This window comes from Phycodurus eques, chromosome 19 (assembly GCF_024500275.1).
Source record: "Phycodurus eques isolate BA_2022a chromosome 19, UOR_Pequ_1.1, whole genome shotgun sequence".
NCBI classification, from domain to species: domain Eukaryota; kingdom Metazoa; phylum Chordata; class Actinopteri; order Syngnathiformes; family Syngnathidae; genus Phycodurus; species Phycodurus eques.
This window is the reverse complement of record NC_084543.1, coordinates 12,600,789-12,612,485: the sequence shown is the minus strand read 5'-3', so window position 1 is coordinate 12,612,485 and position 11,697 is coordinate 12,600,789. Positions and strand designations below refer to the sequence as shown.

General features: G+C 42.9%; 1 protein-coding gene across 1 annotated transcript; it reads right to left on the bottom strand.

Annotated features, from left to right (window-relative positions):
• Positions 1 to 2,237: 2,237 nt before the first annotated feature.
• sstr2a (somatostatin receptor 2a) lies at positions 2,238 to 10,648 on the bottom strand. The gene is made up of 4 exons (XM_061706797.1): positions 10,369 to 10,648; positions 8,515 to 8,984; positions 7,347 to 7,672; positions 2,238 to 6,026 (listed from the first exon to the last, which is right to left on the bottom strand). Exons 2-4 carry the CDS (start codon positions 8,903 to 8,905, stop codon positions 5,595 to 5,597), a joined length of 1,149 nt encoding a protein of 382 aa, XP_061562781.1. The 5' UTR covers positions 8,906 to 8,984; positions 10,369 to 10,648; the 3' UTR covers positions 2,238 to 5,594.
• Between the last annotated feature and the right edge of the window lie 1,049 nt (positions 10,649 to 11,697).

Sequence of the window (11,697 nt, the reverse complement as noted above, 5' to 3'; positions counted from 1 at the left end):
TATTTAATTTTGTTTCTCATATTGTACTAAACAGTTGCCAGTTACCCGATCCCGACATGCTGCCCGATCACGGAAGCTAAGCGGGGTTAGTACTTGAATGGGAATGGGAGACCGCTTAGGAATACCGGGTGCTGGGGTTGGGCAGTGGGCACACCTGCTCCTGTAAAAAACTACAGATTACTGAAACTGCAAATGCGGCCTAATGTGCCTCATGGCATTGAGAGCTCTAAGTAACTACACAGTTACACCTTTTCTGCTTTTTCTGGTTCTACATGTCTTCATCCCTGTTTTCCTCGTTGATCTCGATGGTGCGTTTCGGTGGTGGCATCATATATTGAGAAAAAGCTTTGGTAAAAGCAAAACACACGTGTAGAGTTAAACCTTTCGATCAGGGGTAGCCATCATGTTGTCCGCGGGCAACTCATCGACCAGGTGCTCGGAGACTTTCACGGACGAGTGCAAGCACAGGGGCCCAACTAGTATGGCGCCTAGCCCAGCTATCTACGGGCGAGAGGCGGGGTACACCCTGAACCGGTCGCCGGCCAATCGCAGGGCACATGGAAACACATGGAAATCATTCGCGCTCACATTCATATCTACGGGCAATTCAGAGTTTCCAATTAACCTAGCATGCATGTTTTTGGGATGTGGGAGGAAACCGGAGCACCCGGAGAAAACCCACCCAGGCACGGGGAGAACATGCAAACTCCACACAGGCGGGGCCGGGATTGCAACCCCGGTCCCTGGAACTGTGAGGCAGATGTGCTAACCAGTCGTCCACCGTGCCGGCCAATGTGATCATTTTCCTGCCAATTATTAATAATAACTGCCGCTGTCAGTCCTCCCAATAAAAAGTTCATAAATGTTTAGCCTGGTTTTGAAATGTTTGGGAGTGTTTGTGAACCTCCACATTAACTTAACAAATGTAATATGTATCTGTTGTACAATTGACAGCAATTTTATACATCCATCCAATTCTCTCTCCGCCAAGCACATCTCCAAGGGCACACCCTCCTTACGCCAGTACGCCCAGCTTGGCGCAAACCGGTCTACCAAATTGGCACACACGCTTGCACAAAAATCAAGATATGGCACTTTTTCCGCTCGAACGCAGCTGTGCTGTCTAGAGCCCATTAAGTTGGAGACCCTTTGCTTCACCCTGTGTTTAATGAGCTAAAGTTTTTTTACGAGGTTTGATGAAATCTTGCGGGATGTCGCACATGACAATGGTTTTAGCAGCATATTTTTTTCACAATTATTTTTGTTGAATTTCAAATTGTACCGCTTTCGCAGCGTTCCACCTTGTAAATCCTACAATTTATTCATGAATTCAATGAAAATCTGCATCAAGCTACAAAGTTGGAAGTGTATGTAACACACAGTGTTTGTGTAACTGTGATGTGTGTGGTGACACACAGGTTAAAATGTGCCACCCTTTCCCATGCAAGACGAAGCAAAGCTATTTCATAAATACAATCCAGACTTGATATTGCACAGTGCATCATCTGTGCACATTGGAGCCCTTCACAAATAAGCTGTATTTCAAAATAATAAAATAAAATAAAAAAATAGAAGGCGAAAAGGCCCTTAGCTTCTTCCTTACATTTTTACACTACACATTGGTAGCCAGACATCTAGACAAATGCCCTTTGCACATATGGTCTGGAAATGTGGAGCAGAAGCACTACATGCCAATCCAAATGAATGGATGGAAAACTATTTTACAATGTGACCTCATTTCGAGATCTTTAGGACTTCTTTGCACGCACAAAAAAAAAGAAAAGATCTGGGTGTCTACATGCAACATATCATTACGCTACATTTACATTAGTTTTGGTTCAAATAGCCTTGTCAAAGTCAATTAAACATCACAACGGCCCATTTAGGACATTATGTCCAAACAGCCAATGGCATGGGAAAGTCTTGGTGTGTTCTTTTCAGTGCGGTTCACTGTAATTTCTCAACAAGACGTTCATTAGTTTACATTATTCTGTGCATGCAAAGCAAAGGAGGAGTTGGACGTACAGAGGGGATTATAAGTAATCGTGAATGATGATGGCGCTCACAAGAAAGTATGACTAAAAGAATTCGGTTTTATATAGAGAATGGCATCCATCCGAAAAAATTTTTCACTCAACCTTTGGCCAATTGAAATGTGTCATGGAGCATTTCAACACAAATGCCCCCCCACCCCCCCGGTCCTGTCGCATTGTCGAATGCCACAGGCACATGCAGGAGTTTACATCTGCGCGATGCAATGGAGGGAGCCAGTCATTTTATCGTTGTATGCAGACATTATTCTGCAAACATGTGAGCGTTTGCTCCATTATGTAAAACCACTTACTAATCAGACCAAGCTGATTGAGCCCAAATGTAGTTTCCCGGTGTGCAAACAATCGCAAAATTGGCTGAGATTCAAAAATACCCGTGATATCAAAGTCGTTCATAATTCAGATACCTTGTATTCATAGCTCTCGGGCCCCAGAAACATGCAAGTGTGGCTAAGAGTACTTTTTTGGGGGGAGGGGGTTGCTATGAAATATCAGTTGGCGAGCACAATTATCTGTCACGTCTGTCATCAATGGACATAAGTCTGGTACACTACATGATATAAATTGAATCATAAATTTAATGAATAAATGAAATCTCTTTTTTGCCAACTGATGGGTCCTGACTGGAATAGCGATCTGCGACAAAGCCAACCCGACACTGCAGGATGACCTTGTTTTTCGACCGAACCTCAGAAAACGTCCTGATTGACATTAAAACAAGGTCACGTTACACACAGCTTGATATAGCTAAAAGAGCGATCGTATTTCAGTGAGTAACTTTTTTTTTTCCCCCTCAAAGTGCTGGGTGTGGTGGTGATTTAGAACAATATCGTTTGGGCGAAGGTTCCGCTTCTAAATTATCAGTGGCGTGGGCTAATATTGGTCCAGAATTGGTGATTTGGGAACATACTTGCAAAACAATTTCTATAGTGCTTTTATTTGAAGACCAGGCAGTGTTAAAATTACATTTTATTATATTGAAAGAAATTTCACTTGACTTGTTTGTACTTTCATTTAATATCATGATACCTTTATAGTGGTGCTTGGGGAAGGGATGACCAACAGGTCAAAAACTATACAGGGAACAAAATGTTTTTCTCTCTAGTCACTGACAAAACTGCCCTATGATGCCACAAGATGGTGCAGAAGCTCTTGCTAATAGGAAAGTAGTAGTAGAATACAAGGAAGTATGTTGAAGCGATAGAGCTCGAAAGTTCTAAGATCTTTGTATGTTGAGACGGGGCTAGTTTTAAAGTTACGGAGAGTGTTCGACACGTGTGTATGTTTTTGTTCTTTAATTAATAAGCTCAAGCTACCAAACGACGGAGATAAATTACTATTTTTACGGGTTGTGACTTGCAGACATACAAGGCAGCAAGCATCCTTTACTTTGGCCTCAGGTGCACAAGCAGAAATCCCCGCAATGATGCATTTTAGACTAAAGCCTACAAAAAACACCCTCAGCACTTTATTTTGCCACAAAACACAGCAGTTCACAATAATTGTACAGTTCTTTACGACTCAGTACCAGGGACCAATACCGGCGTAGCATTCATGCTTCCTTTTGAGTTACTTCGGAGGTTGAAAATGATCCATTTTAGATAAATGTTTAATTGAGATGAAATTTAGCACGCGCTATGAATTCTTGTAGAACTTGCCAAATGCAATAAAGGTAACATTAGCTGTGCCACCGTAAAGGGTTATAGCCTTGAGAGGTCAATGTGATTATGCCACAAAAAGGCTGTTTTAAATGCAGCGATTTTATCAGTATTTTTGCAGGTTGCATATCCCAAGATTCTTTGTGTGCCACTCCTCAGTCTTTAAACATAGCTGAAGTATTAGTAGTAGTTTTGTTGTTGTCGTCTTTGTCAGGAACAGCAATAACGTTCCTGGATCAATTTGACTTGGGGCATGTTTCGGGTCAGAAACATCCCAATTACCATTGTTTGTGTTTCCATAATCAACTACATTACTAAACAGTTTCATACCCCAAAAGAATATTTCAACTTTATATTTATTTGTATTTCTTCGACTCTCCATTATGGGTCACTTTAAACCGGAACAGTTAAAGCGACTAGGAAATCTTGAAATCTCTCGCCGCATTAAACAATGGTTGATGTGGCTTGGGGGGGCGCCAACATACGGTAGGATGGCCATCCAGAGGATGCCACTCGGGAAATGGGAGACAGCATTATATTCAGTACCTCATTAAGGCCCAATGAAACCGTTTCAATAGGGCATACAGATCAATGGTCAATTTGATGATGGTAACTTTAGCAGTACATTTATGAGGTCCTGTAATTAGGAAATTATATGTCCAGTCAGTTCACAATACCAATATGATGTACATAATTAGGGCATTTAATTAATAAGTGGATAAAAGAGGGGTTAGCAGGGGTGCCTTGATTCTTCAGTTGATCTGAATACTCCAGCATCCATATATTGTAATATATATAGTTACATACTGTAACATGTTTTACACATTGGCACGCACTCAATTTAAACTGAATTTCTGGTGGGTAAACCAATTGAGAGGCTGAGAGCGGTGATCACTGTAAAGAGGAACCTTTACATTGTCCTACAACATTTTAAAAATGAGCTCTGCATAAAAAAAGTGAATAGTGCACAATGAAGCAGGATTTAGCAAAATGTCAAGTACATAGTAAAAGGTTCCAAAGACATGCCACAACAGGACAATATTTTACTGACCTTTTTGGTTGGCCCACCCATGTTTGCACATGCACCAGTTTGGCAAAAATCCTGTTCGTATTTACAAGCACAAGCTGTTTTGAATCAAGTCAGGTTGCCAATTTCTTTCACTATCCCACCATTGAGGAGTTTACAGATCAGTGTGGCGTCCCTCGGCAAGCCGCCAGCGTCCTTCGTCATTGGGAAATAACGTGGTGTTGTGAAGGGTTTGCCATTTGTTTCTCTGATAATCTTCTAAAGACAAGGCTGGTGTAACAGATCATTACCATATACCATTATTTCTTATTTATTTTTTCGAGGTTTGAGTTTTATTTTTCGAGGGTTGCTCCGTCGTCATCCACTAAACTGTTTGGCTTTGTCAGCATGTCTCCCTTTTAATGAAAACAGTGCTTAATGACATTGCGTTTCCAAACATCTCCCACGAGATGGGTGTCTCTCCCTCACACACTATTAAGCAGTAAAGTAGCCCTTCTATCAGCAGATCCAGAGAGCACAATTTGCCAGCACGAGCCAAAGTTAGGTCTTGTTTTCAAGTTGGGGACGTAAGCGTTGGTCCAACTTATGTTTGATTTCTGTCGAGCCACCTGCTGTGTGTTATTCAGTGCTCAGGGTCAATGAGATCAGGTTGCCTCATCCATTCAAACAGTTGTAAACTCGGGTCAATGCACCTTCTCGAGCCTCTGTTGTGAAATTGTTTAGATTTCACTTACTTCATGTGCCAGAGTCCATAGGACGGTCGGCTATTACATCAGCCCTCTGTATGTCCGAGTAGCGATCAGTGGTATAAGCAGACCCATTCGTCTCTCAGGCTCTTGCGCTTCTGTTCCTCTGCCCTCAAATGCTGGTCTGCAGCTCTCCATTGAGCAGCGCTGCATTGTGTGCCTCCAAGTTGGCGTTGATGATCAGCGCGTTGTTGACCATCCTGCTCCTGTCCACCCTGCTGTCACTGCGCTCGAGCTCATCAAGGCCTGCCACCTTTTTGAGACACAGCACCTTCTGGAAACTCTTCTTGAAGTTGTCTGACAGGAAAGCGTAGAGGATGGGGTTGGCGCAGCTGTTGGCGTAGCCCAGCACCACTACAAAGTCGAAGGTGCTCTTCACGGCAGACGTGGGGTTGATGGAGCTGGTGACCGAGGTGACGTTGAAGACGTAAAAGGGCAGCCAGCAGAGGACGAACACGGCGACCACGATGGAGACCATCCGCGTCACCTTACGTTCGGAACGTTTGCGCTTGGTTGAACCTACTCGCATGCCCGATGATTTCACCTGGGGAAGGGCAAACTGTTAGTTCATCAAAGTACTCATAGTGTTCATGCTATATGAACCATAAAATACTAGTATTTAATATTATTACTATTAAATACTAGTCATCCATCCATCCCTAGCCTATACAATAAACCCTCATTTATCGTGGGGATGATGTACAAGAAAACCACCACAAAAAATGTTACGCAAACTAGCAACCAATTATTATATAAATAATTTAACGTATGTCATTGAATGCCAATACGTGATATTTTAGAGAGGTGCAGAAATTTTATTTATGCACTTTTGGTCACCATCCACATAAGCACATGCACTTTGTGCTCTACTTGAATGGCGTGAACAATAACCCATGCAGACATGGTGTGAGCAGGTGATTAAGTGGCTTAAGCATTGCCGCTGTTCCTCACATTGACGGTCCTGGCAATGTCATCAGCGAAAAGCTTAATGGAACCCATAAATCACTATGGTAATGTTCTTAACTACAGTACTGTAGTTGTCAAATCAAGCTAAACGTTGCTCTTTACTTGTATTTGTTCTTGTCTGCGTTGTTACGTGTGTGCCTTAGCAATTCGTCGGACTAAGGCTGGTGTGTGTTTGTGAAATTATTACATAAAACCCTGACTGCTGCTTGTGTTCTAAACAGTGACTTTCCAGTCATGTTCTTTGCATCCTCAAGGAATTTTGCAATTGACCAAAAAATTTAAATTGAGATTACTCAATAAGGTTTCCTTTTCTGCTAAGAAAAAAAGAGCCCTAATTGGTCTAGTGTAAATCACTGTTTCCACATTTCAGTTATATCAATCACAGAAGACAGAACATGGACGAACAACTATTTACATTCACCTCTATGGAAAATTTACAGTCTTCAGTTAACCTAACCATGAATGTTTTTGGAATGTGCTGAAGATTGCTTTTCCTTCCTCTATAGTGATTTGATTGTGAAATAATTGTTTTGTACACAAACACACACACACGGACAAACCCGCACACACAAGCTAGCACAGAAACACACACGATATGATTTCTGCTCGGCAGCAAGTGATATTTCTCAATTTTCAGGTTGGAATGTAGCAATAGCGCGAAACACCTGTGAGGGCCACACAGGCTGATGCCATGATGCTTATTCTCAGAAGATGAAATTCTAAATTTAGCTCATAGACTGATGTAGTGCCAATTCTGTACCGCAGACGTGTTCAATGAGGCAGCTCAATTGTAAACAGAGTTCGACCGCCACAGCAGCTGGCTCAATAGTTTCGATTCCAAACACCATTATAAGTTTGTTCAAGCAAAACAAATTTCAAGTAGTAAGCATATTCTTACCTTGATTATGATGAGCAGGTAACACAGACATATGACGGCCAGGGGCAGAAAGAATCCAATGAAGAAGGTATAAAATATGAAGGCGGTGTAATAGACATCCTGGGGCTCGGGCCAAACGATCCCACATACTGGTACCTTGTCCAGACCGCTGAAGAGCATAGTAGGTAGGATGACTAACAGTGACACGCCCCACACTGTCATGTTGATTAACTTGGCTACCCGGGGCTTCCGCCATTTTGTCGACTTAATAGGGTGAACCACGGCCAGGTATCGATCGATGCTCATAACCATGAGGCAAAATATGCTGGTGAACTGATTGAGAGAGTCTGGGGGAGAGAGAAGCAGATATAGTCGGTAATCACTAGTGCTTTTAATCAAACCGGGAGAGAATTAACTGCAAATGAGGTTTCAATCAGTGGTGCCAAACATACGGCCCGTGGGCCAATACCGGCCCGCTAGAGGGAACAAGCGGGGGTTCAACCCTCAATGTCAAACAATGTCATTAGCACTAACTCATCATGAGAATGAGTGACAGTGTGACAGGCCCCCCAAAAAATTGAAGTTGTTATTTTAAGGTAAAACTATTACATAATATGCCCTGCGATTGGCTGGCAACCAGACCATGGTGTACCCCGCCTCTTATCCAAATTCGGTTTGTATGGCGGACTCCCTTGGTTTGCTTCAGTTGCAAACCATTTCAGATCATCCATCCATCCATCCATCCATCCATTTTCTGAGCCGCTTCTCCTCACTAGGGTCGCGGGGGTGCTGGAGCCTATCCCAGCTGTCATCGGGCAGGAGGCGGGGTACACCCTGAACTGGTTGCCAGCCAATCGCAGGGCACATAGGAACAAACAACCATTCGCATTCACAGTCATGCCTACGGGCAATTTAGAGTCTCCAATTCATGCATGTTTTTGGGATGTGGGAGGAAACCGGAGTGCCCGGAGAAAACCCACGCAGGCACGGGGAGAACATGCAAACTCCACACAGGCGGGGCCGGGGATTGAACCCGGGTCCTCAGAACTGTGAGGCTGACGCTCTAACCAGTCGTTCCACCGTGCCGCCCATTTCAGAACATGTTTTGCTTTTTGTGAAGCCTCAATGTGCCCGTTTGCTCAAACAAAGTATGGCTGCTCTGTGAAGCGTGGCTCGGCTCTCCACCTACCTACAGTCATGATCACCCTGCACAGCGCCTCGCCAAATGGCCAGTGCACCAACGCCAGCTGCAAGGCGATGAACGGCAGGCTCATCATGCACAGCACGTCCGCCACTGCCAGGTTGAGGATGTATATGTTGGTCACCGTCTTCATTTTGGCGTAACGTAAGATGACATAGATGACCAGGGCGTTGCCGCAGAGCCCCACAGCGCAAACCATGAAGTAGATGAAGGTGATGACGACGGAGCTGGTCTTGTCCTGGTGGGGTTCCCTCGTCTCCACTGTCAGGTTTAGGTCCAGGTCTGACTCGTTCCCCTGGAGGTAGCTGTCGTAGAGGAGAGGCTCGGGGATAGTCATGTTGGGTGGAGGTGAGAGGAAGGACCACTGATCCAACGCCATAATTGCTGAATCAAAGAGAGCTAAAATATGGCAGAAGGCTTTGCAGTGTATCACATCGCAGATGAAGGGAGAAATACATCTAGGAGGAGATACCAAAGTAAGAGTATTGTGAGTGACAGTAATGTAAGAGCATTGGCAACAGTTAATCTATACAGTAACTACGGTCAGATCTGTGAGATGTGCATTGTACTCGTCTCCCTGCGAGTTATCATTTTCTGCAATTTTCAACCACTTACAGCACAAATCACTTAAGTGCACGTCACCACTACTTCTCTTGCTGTCAAACCAAACCATGAACCCACCACCAGGAGTCAAATCATCCAGGGCGGGGGTTGGTGTGTGTGTGTATGTGTGTCGTCGTGTGCATACATGCAAAAAGGCAAGTTCGGGAGAGGCAACGACGAGGGCGTTGTGCCGCTACCGAAGACAAATGTTTATTCAATCGATCTTGGGGACAAACAGCTCGTACACTGTGGGAGGATCTGTCGTTCTAGTTGAGAGAGTATAGTCCCAATTTTGGGTGCATCCATTAATCCATTCATACCACCTTTGGTTAGACCATTTATAACATGCATAACATAACGGATGCAAGGCTTTATTGTTTTTAAACACACCATACAGAAAGAATTCCCTGCATTTCACATTTATGGACAACTCAATTAACAACATGACAGAAAGACCAAACATTTTGTTGTTGTTGTTATTTAAAAAGAAAAATGCCACAGAAAGCGTTTTCAAATTAGTTTAACTAAAGAAAAAAAGAAAGTACATCAGTAAATAAATCTATTCAGAGGTAGAACTAAAGTTGCAAAGTAAGAACACGCTTGGTAATGTTCCAGTGCTTGAGCTTCAAGGGTGTCAATAGAACATAATTTGCCTCAACTTCACCTCACAAGCCACTAATGAATTTATCAGATTCTTCTCTGGCAAAATTAGGAGGACATTCCGATTAACCCCTCTTGGGCTCCAAAAGATTTGTTAGCAGACCTTTTTAGAAGGGAAATCTAAGTAATAATGCAGTTTCTTATATTATTTCATGTATTTTAGTTTGTTTCTACCTCCAAAGCCATCCTTGCCAACCTTTGAGAGGCCGTAATTGGGAGCTCAGAAGGGAACACCCGGCAACATAATTAAATTAGCAGTCACACCATTCTTAATGTTTCTACATATATTTTTTGACCCGGGAGACTTTATCGATATGGCATCAGCTAATTGGGATGATGTTAGGTTTTAATATTATAAAAAAAAAAAAAACAGACACATCTTAGTCTACGCAGCACAATAGATGGTGATTAAAATATATAATGTACAACCACGGCTTCATGTCAACTCATAAATTCAGGACTTTCTGTTTCACATTAACATAACTCAATACAAAAAGGTTTTTTTTTTTTTTTTTTTTTTTTTGCCCCATCTACTTGGCATGAGTAATTGTGTTTAATGTATGCACCATAAAGACTTACTTTGAAAAAGGCAATGTCCTCCTCGTATCAAGTCCATCGTGCCTCGGTGTCTTTACGGAGCGCGTCCATCTGTCTTTCCATCCACCAATCCACCTGCTCCTCCTCTGTTACGCGTGACTCCGGCGGATCAAGACGCCTCTCTGCACCCTTGTCACAACCCGTGCGAGCTGTCTCTCAGCTCATTTTTACCGGCAGCAAATGTTGTGGCCCCCCTGCAATTAATACCGAAATAAACCTAAGTGAGGAAAAGTGTTGGTGGGGAATCCAAACGACGAGTGCGTCACAGTGACAGAGCGTGCGTGAGACTGAGAGAGAGAGAGAGAGAGAGAGAGAGAGAGAGAGAGAGAGAGAGAGAGAGATATTCACCAAAAGTCTTAAATGTGCGTGCAGTTCCAATTTAAAGACCCAAATTGTAAATACAGCGGAACGTTGGGTTATGAATTTTATTTGTTTCAAGGCCCCGTTCTCGAATGGAAACGTTCCCAAACCGAGGTAATGTTCCCCAGTGAAATGAATAGCGTTGCGATGAATCCGTTCCGGTTGCAGAATGATAATCATATTTTAGCTTATTTTGATCATCGTGTGGTTAAAAATAAAAACTGTGCAATACAGAAATGTATGATGATGAAATAACTGTGGGTTTGCTAGAAAATCACTGAAGTGTCGTAGCCTTTTCAGGTACAGTAATGTTTCACCGTGGTTACTGCTAGCCCTAAATGTCCACCACCTCCCAGAAAGCAGTTAATCTTTTGCATTGCATTGTGGGATGTAGCTTCCATTTTATGCAAAAATTATTTTAAAAAGTCTGTTCATAAACGAAATTGTGAACCGGGTCGTTCGTAAACCGAGGTTCCACTGTACATTATATATAATAATTGCTGAAAATATATGCAGGGTCTGAAAAAAAAATGTAGTACTGAATTGTTGAGCTATAGAGTCTTTTTCACCATGTCAGTTTTCCAGATTTTTTTGGGCGTGGCTAAAATGCAGTTCAGTGACACACTTGGCGTGTTACTATGCCTTCCCCCGCTATTAAAAGATTGAGCACCTTCTTGCATCAGTGGTTTTGCTGCACAATTGTGAGTTACTTACCATTCTTTTTATTACAAGGCCCATTACAGCGCGCAGTTAGCGAGCAAGCCATGCTGAAAAATGCATCTTCCCCGGATGCCACAACAGCTCTGTGTTGCTGTTGTTTAACATCTCAAGTCTTATGTATTTTGTGTTGTTCGGGCTACTGTAGTATGTTGGAATTCAAAGCATTGTGGGGTTTATAACTAGCAGTAAGTATGTGCTCAATTGTCTGTAGTGATGCTACACACGACACAA

What these genes read in the sequence shown, in the direction of transcription:
- sstr2a (XM_061706797.1), bottom strand. Translation starts at nt 8,905, where the DNA reads ATGGCGTTGGATCAGTGGTCCTTCCTCTCACCTCCACCCAACATGACT. An exon ending in CAGGGTGATCATGACTGTAG is followed by an intron (nt 7,673 to 8,514) that starts GTAGGTGGAGAG and finishes TCTCTCCCCCAG; the next exon opens with ACTCTCTCAATCAGTTCACC. An exon ending in ACCTGCTCATCATAATCAAG is followed by an intron (nt 6,027 to 7,346) that starts GTAAGAATATGC and finishes GCCCTTCCCCAG; the next exon opens with GTGAAATCATCGGGCATGCG.